At 46.5% G+C, this 22,961-nt stretch overlaps 1 protein-coding gene across 1 annotated transcript in view; it reads right to left on the bottom strand.

Moving 5' to 3' along the window:
• CTR9 (CTR9 component of Paf1/RNA polymerase II complex) overlaps window positions 1–22,961 on the bottom strand; it is a 111,428-nt gene that overhangs the window by 54,283 nt on the left and 34,184 nt on the right. Inside the window, exons 12-18 of the mRNA XM_085855368.1 lie at window positions 19,643–19,826; window positions 19,201–19,289; window positions 18,783–18,968; window positions 16,098–16,185; window positions 940–1,088; window positions 628–744; window positions 300–445 (exon numbers count right to left, since the gene is read on the bottom strand). Of these exons, the coding sequence (XP_085711494.1) occupies window positions 300–445; window positions 628–744; window positions 940–1,088; window positions 16,098–16,185; window positions 18,783–18,968; window positions 19,201–19,289; window positions 19,643–19,826 (959 nt within the window). The remainder of the gene's footprint in view (window positions 1–299; window positions 446–627; window positions 745–939; window positions 1,089–16,097; window positions 16,186–18,782; window positions 18,969–19,200; window positions 19,290–19,642; window positions 19,827–22,961) is intronic.

The following is a 22,961-nucleotide window of genomic DNA, read 5'->3' as shown; positions in this document are numbered from 1 at the left end:
CGAGGGAAGACACACATTGATGAATTACCCTGCCTGTGAAACACTAGGATGACAGTTTATAGCTGGGTCATGAAAGCTTGGAGGTGATTGTGCATACCTCTAGGTCTCGGCCATCCTGTCAGCCCATAAGCACAGTATTACAATGACATCAAACTGGAGGAGAAGACAAGCACACAGAACTGCAATTATACCTCATTAATACAATCGAGTTGATGCTGTTGGTAAACTGGCATAAAATAATGCAAGAACGACATGACAACAGCTCATATCGTCAATCTCACATCAAAGAGGGCCCATACCTCTGTGCAAGCTCCAATTCTCCCACTGCACGCAACACAGCACGCAGGCTGCTCTTCTCATCCCTCAGCACAGACGTTGCAATTTTCTGCAGCAGAAGTGCCAGGTTGTACAGGATGATCGGCTCACCTGGTGCAGCATGTCGGGCCTAGGCAAAAGGAGTAAGGGGAAAATTATGCAAAAAAAAATTTTAAAATTGCACAAAAGCATACAAGGACTAGAGAATCAGAGGGGAGTATCGCCACACTTTCTGCAGCTATGAAACACGAGATGGAACCAAAGGTACACAGACTGTGGGGAGAACAGGCAAGAAAAATCAAAAATGCCCACCTTGAGCAGCGTTTGCTTGGCCTCCAAAAGACGTCCACATTTGAAGTAGGCACGGGCCAAGTACAACATTACGTCCGGTTGCTGGTATCGAAAGAACTTCTTCAAACAATTCTCATACTGGAGACGAGAAAAAAGTGAAGCAATCATCAAAACGGATGCTTGGTTATACTCTTGAGAGTAATCAAGAAATATATGAAAGAAAAATAACAAGCGTGACGGGAGGGATTGCAGTAAACAAACGTTAAAAAGAGTAGGGGCTCATTGGGGAAATAAGCAAAGTGAACAAGTAGTAAGATGAGCTCTGAAACATACCATCTGTACAGCAGAGATAAATTGCCGTTGTTCCACGTAAACATGCGCAAGGTTCAACCACACATCGCAAACGTCAGCCGTGGCTTCGCGTACTTGAGCGAACACATCCCTGGCTTCCCTTATGCAGCCCTTATGGGCGAGCACCGCTCCTGCAACGAATAATCGGTGGGAACGGATTGTACGAATAAAGTACTTGCCGAACGATATTGTTATCGATTCGGTCAATACAAAATGGTCAACAAGTTAACTTGGAAAAAGTTCCAAAGAAGAAAGAGATTGAGGCTTCACTGGCAATTAACATGGAGACTTGTGAGGATTGAGCTCTGTAATTATGAAACTGCAAAAGTTTCATAATTACAAAATTATGCAAACAAAAATATGCAAATTTCACAGACATCTCGCACGTCTAATTCCAGACCGATTGTGCAGCCGAAAGCAGATTAGAACATGACACTATATGGTAGTATCGGTATGTGGCCAATTTTACCAATTTCTAAAGAAAATAATCTTGACCATCCAGTCACCCGCTTCATTATATTCGGTTGATGGTTGTAAACTACCATTTCTCATCCACTGGATGTACGTGGTTGAAACAGTTGCTGAAGAAATGTTTCCTTTTATATACCGGATATCTTTATGCAAGAAAGAACTCAGCCCTCTGTGTTCGGACGACCCAAGTAGAGTACTGTATTCACAAAAGCAATTCACAGTATTTTGGATTAGTGGTCGTAGTCGTGGTGGGTGCCCAAGTGTGTAGATCATCCAATAATCGGCATTTCGCACCCCCCCCCCCAAAGTGTAAAATAACCATAAAACATTAAATACATACATACATTCACATGTGTAATTTTTAACACACCTATGCATTACACACCTTGCATCAATGCTTTCCTGTTTGAAAATGAACGTCGTCATTGGCTAAGCAAATGAAAAGTTTACGGATGCACATAGTACATGTGAAACTTGGCACGATTTGGATCCGATTTCTCTGCACTGGTTGTGTGACGTGTTACACAATTTTAGACGCACACATATTTGGCAAAACAGATGGCACTGAAGGAAGTCATCAACACAGACCGTCTGTGAAATAATGTAATTTTTGATGTAATCACACTTCCCCCTCCCCTTCTCCATCCTGTCCTCCAGAGGGATACCTCTCCAAACATAATTTACTCTAACCCCACCCCCACAACCCCTCATTATCTCGAATCCACCCAGCCTATTAAACACTTGTCGGTGGAAAGCCATCGCAAACCCCCACGCTTCCCACTTAAAGCAAAGTTGAAAGATGGCAAAGAGTTCCACCAGGATTGACCCAAGATCAAAGTTTGAGTTTTAAAAAAAAAGTTCAGTTATGACCCCTGTGACCCCAAGTCCGCAACCCCCTGGGGCATGAACCAGGGGTAAAATCAAAAAATATCGTTACATATTTCATGCATCCCCCCCACCCCCCAATGTTGATCGCATAAACAAGGTTTCATTCATAATGTTTGAAAATGTGCCCGGAATTGCACGGGGTGGGTCCAAAAACATGATACTGCTCTCACACCTTCGTGCAACGTGGTGATTATAACGACCAAGTTTGGTGAATTACTGCACAACCGTTGAGGATGGAATAGCATGACAGATGGACAGAGACGGAGCCAATTACAATATTCCCCTCGCATCCCCGTTATTTTTTTTAAAAGGCGTGGAGATAATCAAATTATAGCTTAAAGTTGAATAGACATTTATGCAAAAAGACTGTTCTCTTGTCGAGTTCAACACTGAAAACATATTAGTAGCATGAAAACAAATCTAGGTTTTAGCCTCTCCTCCCACACTTCACAAATTAGTTGATAAGATATTAATTAATAACATGAAGAACAGAGATGCAAGTCCAACATTTTTGGCCCAAACGTTGGCTCTTCCAGCCCAGACAAAGTCCAATCGACAATCCATCCATCAATCGGGACCATACTCTGTGCAGAGCGTTGGTGCTGCTGAAGCAGTCTCCTTGGCTATTGGCACAATCCTGGACGGGTCGCCACTCCGACATAGGACACTAGCAGGCTGGCAGTCATTTTGCCGACCTTGGAAGGATGACAGGCTGAGACAACCCCACCTGGTGTGAAATCAACAGCAGGTGGGATTTGAACTCAGGATCCGAGGATCCCAAGCCCACCACCCAAACCATTCAGCCAACACCAGGCATAATGGACAATGCTCTTCTCTTTTTCAAGATAAAACCTCAAGGTTCTTCGTTGGATAAGCTATCCTCAGTTGTTAATACTGGATATTCACAGTTCTTTGGAAATGCATGTTTTCTTTGGTGTGAATTCACCCGTTTACCTGTTAACATTGGTCGTTGAGTCGAAAGAACAATGGATGGCCAAAATAAAAGAATGAGGAAGCTGAAGGAAACTTTGGAATTATTTATTTAAGCACAGACTGTACTCCAAAATCAAATTCTCAAAATGATCCACTCATCAATAATTACCATACATTTTCCTCATTTCATTTGATATGGGGTGATGCCAAATGGCACCAAGCAGCAGCTGCCCCACCTTTTGTACAATACACCTTCACTTCCCTCTATCCCCAGCTAACTCTCTCCACACTGACATTCCTAGTTACACAATCTTCCCATCTCAGCCGAGATCGATCTCTTTTCCTCCCTCAACCCATCCGCTTTCTTTGCCATCACCTCTTCCTCCATCTGTACCAGGTACCATCTGTACCAGGCTCTTTGCCAATATTTATGTCAATCTCATCGTCACATTGATCTCCTTCCTCAGTTTACCCACCCTTCTCTCACATTAATCCACCTGACCCAATTGTTTTCACAGACCTGCAACCTCTGTTGTTGTTTCTCTGACAGTGCCACAGTCTCCAGACCGGAAAGGTAGGCCGGCGTTGCACAAAACCCCAGAACTTTCTCTTTCAATTTCCTGTATATTTTCCTGTCTGCCATGTATCCCTCCACATGCACCCACCTGTATCCTCCACACTTCTGATTCCGAACCACCATCCTCAGTTCCACCTCGACACTTAAGCCCATTTATCTGTCAGATCTTCTTTTCAGTTAAACTGATATTCAGTTACATTCTCCGCTGTCTGACCAACATTACCTCAGTCTTCTGCAAGCTCATCCTCAATCCATGTCTCTCGAGCACATCCTTCCACTCCTCCAATGCCTCCCGTATTCCCTGCCCACTCTCCGCCACAACAATTACATTGTCTGCATACATTATCTTTCTCAGGATTCCACCCTTGCTGAACTTCCTGCTCTCCACACCACCGTTACCCTTATCCTCTGATCCACAATCCAGTTCTAGTCTAGAGGGATTTAAATGCATCGACTGGCACTGATAGAGATGGTTATGAGTGAGAATTTGGGGGGGGGGGGGCTGAGTGTTTCGGGAGATCCTGAAGAGTTGTAGAGTGCCTTCAAGACTACCATCCTTGATGTTGTCGGTGGTTATCTTGGACCCCACTGTCGGGTGAAGAACATTGTCTCCGAAGGGACACGAGATACCATTGACCAGAGTAACAGGGTCAGGCTTGATGGCAAAGCTGAGCTGTTCAAGGAGCTGAGGCGTAAAACTGTACGTTCACTGAGGGCAGAGGAGACCTATGTGCGAGGGATCTGCAAAGGGGTAGACTGCAGAGCAACACCAATGGCCAAGTGTTGCTTGCGCTGCTTACAGAGGAATTCGTGCATTGCATTCCTCCAAGCCCATCCCTCGGTGTATTGTAGATAGAGCGAAGGGTGGTGGGCTCTTGACAGAGGAGTCCAAAGTGAAGGCCCGTTGGGCTGGTTACTTTGAGCGACTGTACCAGGCTGACCAACCAGCTGTTGAGTTGGATGTCAGGGGTGTTACTATCCCCATTGCTGACCCTCCAATCAACCATGAACCACCTTAGTTTGTGGAAACTGTCTGCATTGAATCAGTTGAAAGGGGGTAAAGCTCCTGGAATCTGTGGCATCCATGCTGAACTTCTCAAGGCTAGTGGAAATGCTGCACTCATCATTGCATGCAGTTCTGTGCTGTTTGGAGCACAGGCATCATCCAAACTGACAATTAGAGGGGCCTTGTTGTCCCTCTCTGGAAAGGGAAGGGTGATCACCAGGACTGCAACAAATAACGAGGGGTGACGCTGCTCTCATTGCCGTGCAAGGTCTTTGCTTGGATAATTATTGATAGGCTTCACCACCATCTCCTTGAGTACCAGCACCCAGAGGTGTCTGGCTTTATACCAGAGGTCATCGATTGACCACATTCTTGCTCTTGGGGCCTCACCGAATGCAGGCGAGAGTTTCAACAGGGGCTGACCGCTAAAAGACACTTTCCGCAAAGCGTTTGATTCAGTGAATCGGGATGCCCTCTGGAGGATTCTCAATCTTCATTCGGTGCCACCAAAATTGATCCTTCTGATTTATGAACTATACTTTGGTACTGAGAGTGCTGTAATGTGTGGTGGTTCCATCTGTGAATTATTTCCGGTTTCTGGATTTTGTGAGGGTATGGACTGACCCCCACACTTTTCAGCACTTGTATGGACTGGATTCTGGGGAGGATGTCGTTTACATCAAGCTCCAGTGCATCATTTGGGAATGTAAAGGTCTCTGACCTTGATTTCGCAGATGATGCAGTCATCTTTGCAGAGGCTCTGGCTATTCTTTTGGGGGCCCTCAAGGTGCTGATTGAGGTGTCCTGGCCACTGGGATTACGGGTTTCCTGGGTCAAATTGAAAGCCTAAGATCCAGGCTTTCAATGACATCTTGGATGCTGCTATCTTGTCTGTTCCTGTTTGTTGTGAGGATGGTGAGGTCAAAGAGAGATTCACTTCCCTTAGCATTGATATTCATGTCATACCTGGTGTTGGCTTAATGGTTAGGGTGGCTGGCTTGGGATCTGAGGGTCCCGAGTTCAAATCCCACTCAGCTGTTGAATTAATACCAGGTGGGGTTAACTCGGCCTGTCATCCTTCCGAGGTCGGCAAAATGAGTGCTGGCATGCTGGTATACTGTCGGAGTGGCAACTTGTCCAGGATTGTGCCCAATAGCCAAGGAGACTGCTCAGGCAGCACCAACGCTCTAACAGAATATGGTCCCAATAGATGGATATTCATGTCTCCGCATGTTGTGCGCCAGATGTCGAAAGACATCTGGGTCAGGCCTGGGGAGTCATGGATTCACTGGATCATGGCATGTGGCGCTGTCGGTACCGATGCAGAAAGCCGAAAGTCTGAATCTTCAAGTCCTTGGTGCTTCCAGTCTTGCTCCATGGATGTGAGACCAAGGATCTCAAATGGAAACTTCTTCCCTCCTTCGGTACGAGGTCTCTTCGGAGAATCCTTGGCTATGGCTGGTCAGACTTTTGTGTCCACGAGCACTTGCTGAGAGACTCAGATGAGGTTTGTTATCTATATAGTCCGTGAGCATCAGCTGCGGCTATGTTGACATGTGTCTCATTTTCCTGATGCTGATCCTCCTCACCTTATTCTCTCAGCAAAGGAGCCTCGTGGGTGGAGGAGGCCAGCAAGCTGACCGTGTGCCTCGTGGTTGCAGCAGGTTGCCTGGCATCTGAAGAAGATGTGGATAAGCCAGACACCTGCCGAGGGGATTGCCAGCCAGAGGCCTCTTGAGTACCAGCGAGAAGTGGATGCAGCGATGCGCTGCTCCGGCGCATGTTCAGTGAAGCTTGTGGCGCAGCAGTTGTCCTGAAACAAGTTGCCTTTGCCTCATGGAAAGCAAAACCAACTGAGGGTGATCTCAGTTCCTTCCATAAAGCTCGGAACAAGTTTGTGTCTACCCTGAGGAGAGCCCAAAAATATCTTTCTAATTTCAAGTCTGAACTCTCAAACCTCTCTCCCTCTTACAAATCCTGGTGGCGTCTAATCAAATCTGCTTCTGGTGTATGTTCCCCCTCCATCCCCTCCCTTACCTCAAATGGCCGCACTGCTGACACAGCACATGAAAAGGCTGAATGCCGAAACTCCACTCCGAAATGTGCATCTAAATCTTGTGTCCAAAACCCATCGCTTTCTGTTCCCACCTTACCCAGTCGCACCCAACTGTCACTTGACTCTGTGTCCTTTTCTTCTGACAAAGTGGAGAGCTTGCTGTCAAACCTCAACTCAGATTCTGCAACGGGTCTCGACAGCATCAGCCCACGTGTCCCAAAAACATGCTCCTCTGCTCTTGCTCACCCCCTTTCTGTTCTATGCACCTGCATTTGCTCAAGGTCATCTGCCATCATTGCCATTGTCTCTTCCTCCATCTGTACCAGGTATCATCTGTACCAGCAAACATCTGTACCAGCTTGGAAATCAGCAAACATTTCTGCTTTGGATAAAAAGGTGCAAAAACAGATCCCTGCAACTACAGACCAATCAGCCTTCTCCCAATCATCAGCAAGGTTATGGAATCCATCATCGCTTCAGACATTAAATCCTTCCTCTTCTCCAATGGCTTGATTTCCAATTACCAATTTGATTTCAGACCAGGTTACTCTACCCTGGATATGCTGCTTCTGCTCTCCAACAATGGATGAAGGTCCACAATGCCAGACATGAAATCAGAGCCATATCCCGAGACATGTCGTGTGCTTTTGAAACGGTCTGGCACCCTGCCCTGCTCACCAAACTCTCTTCCTATGGTATCCAAGGCCATCTCCACTCATGGCTCACAGACTTCCTCTCCTGTCGCAGCCAATGTGTGGCCCTAAATGGAGTTCTCTCATCCCCTCTTCCTGTCCAGGCTGGAGTGCCTCAAGGTAGCGTTCTGAGCCCTGTTATTTTACTGGTTTTCATTAATGATCTCTCCGACTCTGGAAAATCCTCTATATCTCTTTGCTGATGACTCCGCCCTCTGCCATACCATCTGTCACCCCTCAGACCAGCAAACAGCAGCTTCTTCGCTCTCTGCAGATCTGGATAAAAATCACAAACTGGTCCAACACATGGAACATGTCTTTCAATCCTGACAAATCTCACACTCTCACTATGTCTCTCCGAAAGGACCATTTGGAACCCCCCCTACTTTCTCAACAATCCTCTGGAAGAAGTCCTTTCTCTCAAGCTTCTGGGTCTCACTATCTGCCACATGATCTTTCCAACCTGGCCTCCAAAGGCAATCCTCCGTCGTGCAAAGTCCTTCCTCGGCCCCCCCTGAGCTCCTGACCACATACAAAGCTTTCGTTCGCAGCCTCATGGAGTATTGCCCTCCACTCTGGGCTGATGCTCCTGCCCCTCACCTTTCTCGGCTTCACGCTGTGGAAACCAAGGCATTTAGGATCATTGGTATCTCCCACAGCTGAGTCAGGCTGAGTCTTTGGGCCTCTCACTTTCTCACCACAGGCAGGTCGGTGGTCTTTCTGTCTTCTACTGTCTCCTCTCTCCGGTCTCGACCCCCTGCTCTGTCTGCAGCTGCATGGAGTACTGCTCTCCCCCCCCCCACAACCCAAGGCTGGCTCACATGGAAGCCAAGGCCTTTAAGATTATTAATTGGAATGTTTCTTGATGAGGCCGAGTCTATGAGCCGGTCGTCTCTCTGTATTCCACCTCCTCCTTTCTGGTCTTGCACCCTTTGCTTTTTCTGAGCTTTGTCCGTCCCACCCCCCAGGCTTCCACAGTGCTCACACGGTCCACTATCAACGCTCTTCTGGTGAAACTACCTAAATCCAGGATCACTGATTCTGCAGGCAGGACAATGGAGGAACAAATGAGTGGAGGTGAGCAACTTCAACATCCTCAATATATTTTTTTCCCTCCAGGTCTTCAAGACAGCTGTTCACCACCATCACAGATCATTCTCAATCAAAAACCATGATCTTTTATACCCTCTTTAACCACACCCATATTCCCAGTTTTCCCTCCTTGGAGTTTCCTTCTGCATCAATCTTGTCCACCCCATACATTCTCTCCTGCCTCCCATTCCTCCCCAGACCCATTGTTTGTCCAAGTCTCCCTCTGCCTTGGCCTTCAACTCTGATGTTGGTGTTTCCCCTCCTTCTCTAATGCTCCTTTTGTGTGTGTCTGTCCTGTTCCTTTTGCATCCTGTTTTGCATGCGTTTGCATCTTGTTTATGTCTGTTACATCCTGATCCGTTCAGTGTACTGGCTCTTCCACAAAGCTCGACAATGTACGAAAAAAAAGTACAGTTTAAGTGCTGTGAACATATTAAAAACTGCAATGAAAGCTCTTCGGATATGAATGATGTTTCTATGCTATTCTAAATGTACCCCTTTGAGAGTCTTCAACACAAAAGTGAGCCAAGTAAAAGCAACCCAATTGTAACGAGTTTGCAATGGACAATGTGTAAATGATATTTATATTTTTAGATGGTGGAAATTATGATGCAGACTTGATTATAATCAAAGCACAGAAACAGCTCATCTTCTGACTCATTCCTCATATCAATTCCAGTCTCATACTCCCTGCCACCCTCGAGCTCTCCATCTTCAATCACTTGCTCAGAAAATACAACCGCTTCAGCCCACCTCTGGTTGTCAACGCCAAAATACAATGATCATCAACGCCAACAATCACACTTGCTCCTCACGATGAAATGACCCTGCCACAACAATTTGACAAAATGCAACATATTCAGAGCTATTCCTGCGATGGCTTTTTACCTTTGTTGCCCTGTTTCTCCTTGTTGTATTTTTGTGATTTTAAATATGACATTTTGATGCTCGATTATGTCTCATAATAAATATTATTTTTGCTTTTAATTATTTGTTTTTTTCTGCAAAAGCAGCGATGCAAAATTTAATCTTTTCTTTTTGATTTATTAATACTGCACCATTAGCTGCCCTTAAGGATGCAATTTAGTCATATTCAGTACCAAAATGCTCATTAATGAGCCTCGTTTCTGAAAATTTTAATTGAAAAGAAAAAAAAAATCAACAAAATGAAACAAAAACATCCTAACTTCAAATTCAAACCTGGTTCCATGAAAGTGGCATATTTCACACAACATCGTAAGCATTCCTTGTAGCATCACAAGGTGCCTGGCCTCTAACTAAATCACAGAAAACAAAAGAGGGAGCACAGATTGTGGAGTGGAAAAACAGTTAATAAAGCAGAAGGCAGCTATCATCGGTGGTAAAACGGTTCGTGCCTGCTCTGGGTCTTGAAGGTCAGTGGTATGAACCCTGGCCGGGGTATACCAAAGGCTTTAGAAATGGTATGTGCTGCTTCCTTGCTTGATGCTCAGCATTTAAAAGGAAAGAGCACGGACAAACCAACCATAGGTTGGGATACGTTGTGCAGGCCTTTATGGGCCGAATAGCCGAGTCCTGCATCAAAATTCTTTGTCAGTGAATTCATATCAAGAGGTTGGTAGAATTTTTATGTAGGGATGGCCCCGATACTACAATGGATCGATACAACATAAATCCTCAACAAAACAAAACAAAAAACACCAAGATAAAACTCACCAACATACACGATATCTACCAGTCATCTGCGGATAATTTCCCAAACAATAACGCTCATTAAACTTTGGGACGTCATCGCTGAACTAGCCCATTTGTCATTCTTATTCTGACAGACGAAATCAAAATTGGTTTAACCTACGAACTTGGTATAAAAATGAATTTGTTGCATTTTATAGTGGGAAGGTGCAAAATGATCACAATTTTAATAGCTTGAAAGGATTCCACAAAAAGTATGCAAAATTGCATTCCTTCGCAAAGGAATATTAGGAAGGAAACAGAGGGGTAGACGGGACTACGACTGTCAATTAGCCCGATTGTGGTGGGACAGCTAGACACATTTGCTCAAGCTCCGATCAGACATATATGGGTGTCGTTAATGGGGGAATATCATCAGGAAGTCAGTAGACTTCGTATCCGATGTACTCTGGGTCGCTCTTGGGAGGTTGATTAACTGTCTCTGTGCCGCTGCCCTGTTTGTGCAGGGCCAGTCGACCGGGCCAATCGACAGCAACATTTCTATAAAGTGCATACTATTTAGAATGCTAGATCGTCTCTAAAGTATGTACACTACCATTACAATGTGAGCACGTCGATAAAGTTTGTACGACAACATTGGTAAATCAGTAGTGGAACATAGTTAACGAGAAAAACACTCGGTAGAGCGCATACCTCTGCCATATAATGCCTGATCCAGTAAAACATACCAGGCCCATTAAATTTTTGACATATCATGCTATATATCATTTTTTGTCCCACCTCTCAATGGTGAATTATCAGTTTTAAAATTCTAATATCTGGATCCGGATCTTCACTAAAATCGAATCAATTTGTTCTCGTCACACACCCAACCTGTCCACTAAATTTAATCTCAATCCGTCTGTTTGCATACAGGATATCTTAGAAAATTGAGAACAGACAGGGGTGAAAACATAACCTCCTTCCACTTTTTGTGGTGAAGGTAATAAAAGTGCTATTGTCACATACTCTTGGCAAAACACTTCAGAACCAGAAATTACCAATTTAGTCACTTAATTAGCTTCAGCAAATATTGCAGTCCACTTCAAATTCCCCTTCTGTACCCATATCATTCCACCTGAAAGGGGGTCATGTTTAATGCAACACAAATCTGAAGAATTAAAAAAAAATTCCATGCAATAACAATGAAATTTTCCAGCATGTAAGCACATTCCTAAAAAAAAAAAAAAGTAAAGAAACAAGTAATAAAAAAATATAAATGAAATACAAAAGGATGTAGGGATGTTCCTCCAAAAAGTATGGAAACAAGGTCACAAGACAGGATCATGTGAAACCATCCCAACATCTTTCTTTGAATAATAGTCCCAAAAAAGACACCAATCATGTGTATGTCTGTGTCTAAACTGATGTTATTCCCGCATTTTAACATTAAATCTAATGCTACTCTCTCCCCTTCTTCGCACAAGGTGTGCTGTGTGTGTGTGTGCAAAGTCAAGTGCATGAATGTGTGTATTGGATGAAACTTCACACACACACACACACACACACACACACACACACACACACACACACACACACACACACACACACACACACACACACACACACACACACACACACACACACACACACGCTTGTGTAGGGACAACCATTATTCAAAGAAATATGTAGGGATGGTTTCATCATTTCTTGTGACCACCCCTACCTTGTTGACATACTGCTGTGGCTCTGCGAAGCCGGCACTCTCCTAAGGCAATAGCACCCAACATATAGTGGTCCCGAGACAGTTATTTCATTACTATTCGTTCAGTTCGCTCTTCCATTATGTCTAGTGGGTATGTGGGACAAGATGCGTTGCGTAGGGCTTTTAGTTAGGTCTTCAACTCCCTTTGCTATTCTTTCAGTTATTTTATTTTACTTTAACTTCACACATAACCTCTTCACGCATGCACACCACAGATGAAGCAAGTGACGTCAATAGAGAGCCTCATTAACATACGCGCACCATTTCCCCGTTCAAACTGCGCGCCATTCACCAATGGACATTTTGCCTCAGGCCCTCACCATGCTCACCACAACCACCACAACGCCTCCCAAAAACCTACGCTCAACCTCCAGTCCGCAGTCACAACAAACGCATCAGCCTCCTCGCCACGTCTTCAACTGCTCCTAATGCTTCAACATCCTTACCATGAACACCACAGTACTTCCCCCACCTCACTCGTATAACCGCCACAACTACAGTTAGTTCTCCGGACGCTCACCGTGGTCCTTTGGAATGCCGGGGAATGAAGGACATTGCTGATGCCTGTGAGTCAGAACACATTGGCGTGTAACTAGAAGCGCAAATATGCACTGGGGTTCATTGAACGACTGGGTCGCCGTGACACTCTGCTAAATAACACCGCTTGATTGGAGTCCAGCACACATTCATGGCCAGAGAGCGCTCCCACAAACTTGCGCCCCATATAAATCCCAGAGCTCCATTGCATGGCCAAGCCTGAGAGCAAATGCGGTCATTTTCAGCTCCGGGGTCTGGCGGGGTGGGGCTACTTTTCAGGGTGGCGCCTACGTGCCAATAGGAACGCTTGGTTAAGACTGCAGGGCATTTTGATCCGTTTTCTGGCTCCTTTGTCCAGGCGCTATATAATACTGAAAGAGGTCGCTGAGCACCACTCACCAAGCCTGAGCCGAGAGTGCCAGTCACTGAGTGAGAGTGGCACTGACCGAGCTGAGAAAGCAGTGCGAGTCACCAAGGTGAGCTGAGCGAGCAGTCTCCGAATCATTGCCGTGGAGTTGCTGGGTCATCGCTGGGTTATCACCGGGTCATCTGTGCTCGGCTTCCGCTGCGTTCTGCAGCAAATACTCATTACCATTAACATTTACAGATTTTCTCACACGCCACATTAAGCTACCCTCTCACACGTTCTGTCTCTCTCATCCAATGCCTCGTTTGCTGTCGACGCAAATCGCGAAAAGAGCAATTACAGATACGCACTCCTTCACGCCTCCTCTGCTGCATCACATTTGCACCTCCCATTGACACCCCCAGTTTTCTTCCCTCCCCCCCCCACCCTCCTAAGCAACTGGGAAGCGTAGATCCGTCGGCCACGCCAGGTATTGAACGAAGTCGAAAACCCCTCAACTACCTCTCCTCTTTCTTGCCCTCCAATTTCCTCGGGTGTGTCGGATGGTGCCTGGAATGTTTGCATGAGATAAGAATGTGCAAGTTCTTTCCATCAATTTAGCTCTGCCCTGTGTCTTCTTTTTGTACATAATTGCATTTATTTTGCTGCACCCCATGAATCCTTGCTTTCCCTGCTGTACATATTGCTGAATAAAACCCTTTTGATTATTGTACACATACTTTTCCTCACCCTTATAAATAAATTGCTTGTGTTATAAATGTACCCGACCCGTTTCATCTTTTCCATCATTGATCCAGCGTCCACATGTTAGTTTAGCCAGGAAGTTCTAAGACATTAATTTGCTCTTGTTAGCCAGCGCACACTCACTGTATCGCTCAGCAGTAATCCGGGTGAGCGCTGAGGGCACGAGACCCCCCCCCCCTCCCTGGTTCGACTGCCTACAGGTAAGGCATCACATGAGGTAGTGTGACCCTGTCAGGTTTGGCAGTGCAAATCGGCGGTCGTGGTTGCTTAGCAATCCGCCGGTGCGTGGAGTTATCTGCACCCAGCGGCCTTAGGACGGGGCATTCGAGAGGGACCAGACTGCTTCCCCTCATGGCGAGCCACGAACCCAGAGAGTCTGAAACAATACTTTTTGGAGTAAAGTCACTCTATGCTTTGGGATTTTTTATTTTTAATGTTTTTATCACTTGCTATATATGACATGCAGCAGAAGAGTGACATTCCCAGGAACTGGAAGCAAATTGCAAATATTTATACCCCTTTTTGGTAAATGGGAAGGTGGCCAGTTGAACCTCTCACCTTTTATTTCTAGATGATGCAACACCCGACCTAGTAAGCAATCAAACAGCAATTTGTAACTGGATTGCACTTCGAGAAAGATGGTCAGCAAACTATTGGTTGGACAGTGTTGGTTTATGGCTTATCCGGTAATGCTCGATTGCGACAAGCTACTTGTAAATTAAATCTTGGCCAGGTTTTGCATATGTTTATAGTTCTTTGAACTCATACTACCTACCTCATAAGATGTAGCTTTGATCTAATTCTTTACCTACATCCTAACTTTTCCATCAGAAGAAATTAATCATTAATAGCATGGGAATTTAATCTTTACTATATTTAGCTATTTAGTTCTGACACAAACCACTCCTTATGATGGAAGTATGACGTTTTTATTATTTCTGTTTTTTTCCGATACAATATAGGGGCTCGTGGGGGAGCCAGAACACAGAATGGATCAGGATGTCACAGAACAAAGGGAGCAGGAGAAGATAAGGGGTGGGGGAACACACCAACAGCAGGATTGAGGAACAAAATATAAGGACACTTGGAGAAATAAGGGATGTAAGGGAGGATGAGGGCAAGGGGAGGACCCACAAGGTGAACAAGATGGATACAGCCACAAAAAACACTCAAACACAGAAGTGGAGAAACTGGAACCTCAGAAACAGGTCAGCTTTGAGAAGGTTTATGGTGGTACAAGGGATCGTTGGGGGGGGGGTGGACTGAGATGGTGGTGAACAGCTGTCTTAAAGCCCTGGAGAGAAGAATGAGATTGAAGAAACCAGCGATGTTCAAATGCAAAGGGGGGGAAAAAAAATAGGAAAGAATGACTGACTGGAGTTGGGCAATGATTCTGGATTTTGGCAGTTTCCCCAGAAGGTGGGTGCAGAATGCAGAAAACCGAGGTGGGGGGGGGGGGTACAAAGCACAGAAAGGGCAGAGGGTGCAAGACCAGAAAGGAGGTGGGAGAAGACAGAGACCACTGACCTGTCTGAAATGTGAAAGTGATAGGCCCAGATACTCAACTTCATCTTGTGAGATCAAATGATTTTGAAGGCCATTCTTTCCATGGTGTCAAGCTGAGCAATGTGTGAGGAAGGGGCACCACCACAGAGGGGAAAACAGTGTTCCATCAAGCTGCAGATGGAGGTCTTCTAGGTGGATAATAATTCAGGTGTGCCAAGGAAGGACTTTGCATGACGGAGGATGCCCAGACGGCGACTGGCTTTGGAGGGCAGCTTGGATATGTGGTTTGCCCAAGAAAAATCATGGCTGATAGTTTGGCCCAAAGTTTTAGTGACCGAACTTCTTCAATGTTGATCAGGAGGTGGATGGCAGGACTCAATTTTGGCAAGTGTAAAAATGGATCAGTACTTGCTGGTCTACAGTGGTAAAGACATGGAAAGTTTGTTTTTAGAATGCCATTATTAACAGTCATAATACCCGACAAGAGCAATGCATGCATGCATTGCAAAACGAGAGGGAAACGTTGAAGAAGGGACAAAGATGAAGTGAGAAAAGAAAAAGAAAAAAAAATCGTCAGAATGATGACTTTGGTTTTATTTTTTTGAAATAAAACTTTTTCTAAATTTTTTATTCCTAAAAATGACTGCTTTTCTTTTTTTCTAAAACAGCGACAAACAAAAACACATAAAAAGCAAATTACATCCTCGTTTACATCCTTCAATGTCCTCATTACTTTCATACAATTGTCCTCATTTCCTCTCCTTTTTTTACCTCCCCCACCCCTCCCCAATCCCCCACCTCTCTTCTCTCTCCAGCTCCCCATTTCCATTTCAAGCTCACTCTCACACTTACTCACCAATGCCGTTTGCAGCGTACAGGTTCTTCGGGTCATTCCTGAGAACTTGTTTGTAAATGGCCAAGGCTCGGTCTTGATGCCTACGCTCCTAAGAAAGGGACAACATTCAAGAACAAACAAACTTTCACCGACTGCAAAAATTATCATCTGAAACCATTTGCTTCAACAAATGGAATCCGCTACTCAAAGAATGCACTTGCTCCTGTTTCATTCAGTCATAATCCACTTCATGTACAGATCTTTGGGCAAGAAAATTGGGACGGTCACAGTTGAGGAGTTTGGCTTTGTACAAAGGATGCACCGTTAGAATCAAACATGGAAAAAGAAAATTGGAAAGTCTTCTGTTCATTGGCATTTGTGCTTCACACCACACCTGAATTTTCTTGGCACTAAAAATGCACGACGATTTTGTAAAGCTCAACAAAATATAAGGCGATTCTATATTTATAATTGTTTTTACAAAAAAAAATTTACGGCCCATAGGATGCAAACCCAGCACAAAATACACACACGAAGGAACTTAAAAAGATGCATAAATACTGTTATGGTTCTGAGAACCGTGACCTCACTGTAATGGCAACCAACATATAGCGGTTTCCGAGAGTTATTTTGTTTGTACCTGTTGCAGATTGGGTCCTTCCCTTGTGTCTATTGGGTTACAAAGGAGCATGCATTGTGTGGGAGTAGTTCGGTTTTTCCCCACTTTCTCTCCATTTATCTATCTTTTAATGCAACACCACATTCAAACCACGCACCACCTCATAAGCATATTCCACAAAAACCCCATTCAAATCACGTTCCAGAACTCAACCACCATACCGCTTTCAAAAACGCTGCCACCACAAGACTCCAATTACCTCCACACCACAAAAACAACAACCATCGTCTTGCTTTGCTTGCACTCCAACCACTTCAGTCTCAACCATCACAGCGCCATTCCAAACACTGCTCAAACCACAATCTCAGCCACTCACCTGTGATCGATGACAGTAACCACCATTGCGCCTGCTTGGGGCATCACTTCACCCCTGCTCAGAGTGCTACGACCAATCAAGATCACTACCATCTCGCACAAGTTTGCGCTGGCATTTCTGCTGTTCCTCCCTGTCTGTGACAACCATCGCAGTGCCGGGGAACGATCCACGACCCTCCAGGACGCTTGCGCTACCAGTGGGGAGTAATGCACACAGCCCCCAAGTTAATTTGGGAGATCGGCCCCGTGGCCCGCCTCAAAGACGAATGGAGCCATTTCCTGTCCGACGGCTTCGCAGAGCGGGTGACGTCAGGATGCAGGCGAAATCTGGGCCAATGAACACAGCGCGTTCGGAACACGAGATGCGGACATTGGTTGCGGTGCGGCATGGTTACGCCTGCTGGGGACGCTGGGCTCCGCTCCACTCGGAGCGTATAAAATAGCATTCCAAGTTCTTTCAGAGCTTCTTTTGGAAGGTTTTTTAATGGTGGTTTTGTGAAGTTCTTTTGGAAGGTTCTTTTCATGGAGGTTCTTGAGCAGATATTTCAGAGGTTTTCTTTAAGGTTCTTTTTGGCCTGATGACACGTACACTTTCTGGTGGTGGGTTCGAGGCAAAGCACCACATGACAGCGGAGCGCCGCGTGATGAAGTGGAACAATAACCCGGCCACACAGCAACACCCCTCTATCCCAGTCCCTTCTCCCTTGCCTTTCCCCAGCATAGGAAAGCATTGGGCTCGCTATCCCATGCCAGGTGAATAGAGGTCAGCAACACCTCAAGCTTTCTCTCATCTTTCAACCTAATCTACCCTTCGTTGGAATGACCCTGATGGTGCCTGTTGTATGAGCATAAGTAGGATTGTTTGTACTGTCATTATTGGTATTGGGTTAGCTCTGCACTGTCTTCTTTTGCTTACCGTATTACTGCATTTTTTTGCCACACCTCAACAATTTTCATGTCCCTGCTGTACAAATCTCCCTTGTGTAAACAAACCCATTGTCTTGACTGCATCACATACCTTTCCCCACACTTTCTTTAAATTTTCTTTTCTTTCCTTTGTTATTGAAGCTCAACCAGCAAGTCAACTCTTTTCCTTCATTGGTCTCGCATAGTCTGCACTTAGTGTTAGCCTGGGACGTTCCACCCCACTAACTGGCTCACCTGACTAGCCGGTGCTGCACCTATCTGTTCCACTCAGCAGAAGATCACAGGTGCAGTGCCAAGAGCATGGCCTCAATTTAGGTTGCCATGCCAATCGAAAGGTATCACGGAAACCTCGAAGCGTAACCCTGCTCGGCCGGTAGTCTAAGTCAAGTGGCTACAACTGTGTAAGAACTGCAGCCCGTTGGACTGCGGGGTTATCTGTGGTCGGCGGCCTCATGGTCAGAGATCGGGAAGATAAGCCCGGGTAATCACCCGTATGGTAACCCGGACCCATTACATCAACAAATTAACCTCAACAATTTCCAAAAACTGTAAAACAAGACAATTCCGGAACAATTATGCTCGGATTTCGAAAGCGGCCTCTCACAGCAGAGAATATGGCATTTGACCACAAAGTAACCTGGAAGCGTGAAGGGGCCAAACACAATATCGAGGCGTTACGGCTATATTTCAACCATCCAAGTAGGAGCTGAACTCGTTACTGTGAAACACACTACACAGTTATCTTAGCACCCTCATCTCCCTGTATATGATCTTCCCAATCAAACCTTCTCCTTGTCTCGTGTGGGCTGATGCAAGGTCTGCAGCCACACATTTCCCAGTGCCAGCATGGAGTAGGTATCGTTCTGTGTGGGTGTCTGCTTCAGGATTCTTTCAAATTTCTTCTGGCCAGGTCCCCACTCCTGCTTCGCCAGATGCAGGTTCCCAATGAGGGACCAAGCATCTGGATGATCCTGTGATTTGGGTTTTCAAGATCACTTTTTGGGTAAAGATGGCAACTTGCAATACCAGAGTGGTAAAAACGAACAGTGGAAATTAAAACGTTTCTCATTTCACACTTTCGATACATGCTTGAAAGAAAGGCTTTGATATTTTGTGAAATGGTTAAAAAATAAAATAAATAAAAAATAAAACCCAAAGGAGGATAGCAAGCAAGATGTGCCAAACAGCGATTTGATTCGTTACCTGATTGATCTGGAGAGCCTCTTTAAACCAATCAGATGCTTCATAGTAATTACCCTTGTCTCTTGCCAAGCAACCCAAACGCAAGTAACCTGCGATGAAAGCAAGCAAAGAAACTCATAAAATGTATTTTGTTGAGAAATAAAACTACCCAACAACTAAACGCACTCACTGATAAAAATTAATAGCTGGTGTCAGAATGGGAATATAATGGTAAGGTCAAAAATATATCCCCACACCCTTCGACCCAACCACAAGGGAATCATCTTGTACCAACGAAACTCAGCACAGATGTTCATCCTTCTCCATGTAACCTCCAGGCTGTCATGCATTTTTCCATAAATTACTGAAATATAAATTGTTTTAGGTTCAAACCTTTTAAAAGTGGGGGGAAAAAAATGTTTTGCCAACGCACGCATGCACCAAAAAGAAAGCAAACACTTACAATCCACATAGTTTGGATGTTCCCGCAATATGCCTTTGTACAATGGCTCCGCACTTTGCTTTTCGCTCATCGCTTCATAAAGACGTGCCAAGTTGTAGGTTGTTGTTACAGAGATGGAGCTGTAATACAGGTCGTCCTGTTCTGCCTCTGCTTGTGCACGCTCAAGGGCTGCTGCATAATACTTCTAGAAAAGCATTAAAAAAAAAAAAGGAAAAAGAGAAGCAGAGGAAAGAAAAAAATAATTTATGTCAAAACTTCCCATCACAAAATTATCAAGTATGACTCGAGTTAGTGTACGGATCTATAAACCATGAAATCTGAAAAAAATACCGCAACGGTGGCATCGACAGTCACGAAATAACTCAAATTGTCGGAAGACTAATCAAAATAAATGTTCATGAAAAGAGGTTGGTGGAGCAGACAGAAAAGAGAAAATAATTTGATTGATAATACGAGTTCCCTTTCAAGGAACCTAAACGCAGGAAGCCATAAGACCCACAGCCAATGCTCGGTGGTCGTATGGCAGCTTAGCTGCCGGGGTAGCTATCATTTCTTGAAGCGCGACTGTGTCGCTGATGCAGTGCCCCTCTACCAGTACACACACTGGTACTCATTTTGCCGACCTCGGAAGGATGACAGGCTGAGTCAAACCCTGGTGTATTAATTCAGCGGCCGACGGGGCTTGAACTCAGGACCCGAGGATCCCAAGCCACCACCCTAACCACGGAGCCAACACCAGGCTTGCCTCTGCTCGTATTGCCAAACTCTGGTTGTTTGTCTCTGGTGTACCCTTTTTAAATGCTGAGCGTCAAAAACAAGACAGTACCACATACCTTTTTGAAGTCTGTGGAAGGACTCAAGGAAATTATGCACAGGAGGAGGCAATTCGGCCCAACATGCTTATGCCAAACCAATACCAGATTTTAATAAATCGTGTGCAGCCTTTTGGATGTGGATCCATCATAAGGAAGGGGCACTGATATGCCGGATATGACTCAGCTGGGGTCAGGCTTGAACCGCTGACCTCTCAGATTCTGAGTGGATGCTGTAACCATCGTGCCACCAAGACTGCTTTATGATTAAAAGAAACTAGAAAATATCCCGTTCTTATGGACAGGAGGAAGAGGAATCAGAATTTAGAGTAAGTGTTTACGAGAACACCGCAGCACTGGATTCTATCAGAGAAGAGCCCAAAGTCAGCAGGGACTCAAATTACACCAGCAAGGGTCAACCGTAACAGATATGGGAAAAGTTCTGGAATTCAGATTCCACAGTTCCTTCATTTCACATGGTGTTACAAGCCCATCTACACTAATAACTGTCAGTGTGTGTCTGTGTCTGTCTGTCTGTCTGTCTGTCTGTCTGTCTGTCTGTCCTGTGCGCACCTGTGCGCGCCTGTGCAAGTGCCTGTGCAAGTGCCTGTGCAAGTGCCTGTGCAAGTGCCTGTGCAAGTGCCTGTGCCTGTGAAAGTGCCTGTGCCTGTGAAAGTGCCTGTGCCTGTGCAAGTGCCTGTGCCTGTGCAAGTGCCTGTGCCTGTGCAAGTGCCTGTGCCTGTGCAAGTGCCTGTGCCTGTGCCTGTGCAAGTGCCTGTGCCTGTGCAAGTGCCTGTGCCTGTGCAAGTGCCTGTGCCTGTGCCTGTGCAAGTGCCTGTGCCTGTGCAAGTGCCTGTGCCTGGGCCAGTGCAAGTGCCTGGGCCAGTGCAAGTGCCTGTGCCTGGGCCAGTGCAAGTGCCTGTGCCTGGGCCAGTGCAAGTGCCTGTGCCAGTGCCTGTGCCAGTGCCAGTGCCAGTGCCTGTGCCAGTGCCAGTGCCTGTGCCTGTGCCTGTGCCTGTGTCTGTGCCTGTGCCTGTGCCTGTGCGTGTGCAAGTGCCTGTGCCTGTGCCTGTGCGTGTGCAAGTGCCTGTGCAAGTGCCTGTGCAAGTGCCTGTGCGTGTGCAAGTGCCTGTGCCTGTGCCTGTGCCTGTGCCTGTGCCTGTGCATGTGCAAGTGCCTGTGCGTGTGTGTGCAAGTGCCTGTGCCTGTGCGTGTGTGTGCAAGTGCCTGTGCCTGTGCGTGTGCCTGTGCGTGTGCCTGTGCGTGTGCAAGTGCCTGTGCATGTGCAAGTGCCTGTGCGTGTGCAAGTGCCTGTGCGTGTGCAAGTGCCTGTGCGTGTGCAAGTGCCTGTGCGTGTGCAAGTGCCTGTGCCTGTGCCTGTGCCTGTGCCTGTGCCTGTGCGTGTGCAAGTGCCTGTGCGTGTGCAAGTGCCTGTGCGTGTGCAAGTGCCTGTGCGTGTGCAAGTGCCTGTGCCTGTGCGTGTGCAAGTGCAAGTGCAAGTGCCTGTGCCTGTGCCTGTGCCTGTGCCTGTGCCTGTGCCTGTGCCTGTGCCAGGGCCTGTGCCTGTGCCAGGGCCTGTGCCTGTGCAAGTGCCTGTGCCTGTGCAAGTGCCTGTGCCTGTGCGTGTGCAAGTGCCTGTGCGTGTGCAAGTGCCTGTGCGTGTGCAAGTGCCTGTGCGTGTGCAAGTGCCTGTGCCTGTGCAAGTGCCTGTGCCTGTGCCTGTGCGTGTGCCTGTGCGTGTGCCTGTGCGTGTGCAAGTGCCTGTGCATGTGCAAGTGCCTGTGCGTGTGCAAGTGCCTGTGCGTGTGCAAGTGCCTGTGCCTGTGCCTGTGCAAGTGCCTGTGCCTGTGCCTGTGCGTGTGCAAGTGCCTGTGCGTGTACAAGTGCCTGTGCCTGTGCCTGTGCGTGTACAAGTGCCTGGGCCTGTGCCTGTGCGTGTGCAAGTGCAAGTGCAAATGCCTGTGCCTGTGCCTGTGCCTGTGCCTGTGCCTGTGCCTGTGCCAGGGCCTGTGCCTGTGCCAGGGCCTGTGCCTGTGCAAGTGCCTGTGCCTGTGCAAGTGCCTGTGCCTGTGCGTGTGCAAGTGCCTGTGCGTGTGCAAGTGCCTGTGCGTGTGCAAGTGCCTGTGCGTGTGCAAGTGCCTGTGCCTGTGCAAGTGCCTGTGCCTGTGCCTGTGCGTGTATAAGTGCCTGTGCCCGTGCGTGTATAAGTGCCTGTGTGTGTGCAAGTGCAAGTGCCTGTGCCTGTGCGTATGCGTATGCAAGTGCGTGTGCGCAAGTGCCTGTGCCTGTGCAAGTGCAAGTGCAAGTGCAAGTGCCTGTGCAAGTGCCTGTGCCTGTGTCTGTGCCTGTGCCTGTGCCTGTGCCTGTGCCTGTGCAAGTGCCTGTGCCTGTGCCTGTGCTTGTGCAAGTGCCTGTGCCTGTGCCTGTGCCTGTGCCTGTGCAAGTGCCTGTGCAAGTGCCTGTGCCTGTGCCTGTGCCTGTGCCTGTGCCTGTGCCTGTGTGTGTAT

Source organism: Eptatretus burgeri, chromosome 14, assembly GCF_056783735.1.
Source record: "Eptatretus burgeri isolate ZD-2024b chromosome 14, Ebu_testis_v1, whole genome shotgun sequence".
Lineage (NCBI taxonomy): Eukaryota > Metazoa > Chordata > Myxini > Myxiniformes > Myxinidae > Eptatretus > Eptatretus burgeri.
The sequence above is the reverse complement of the archived record's forward strand: the minus strand, read 5'-3'. Positions and strand labels throughout refer to the sequence as shown.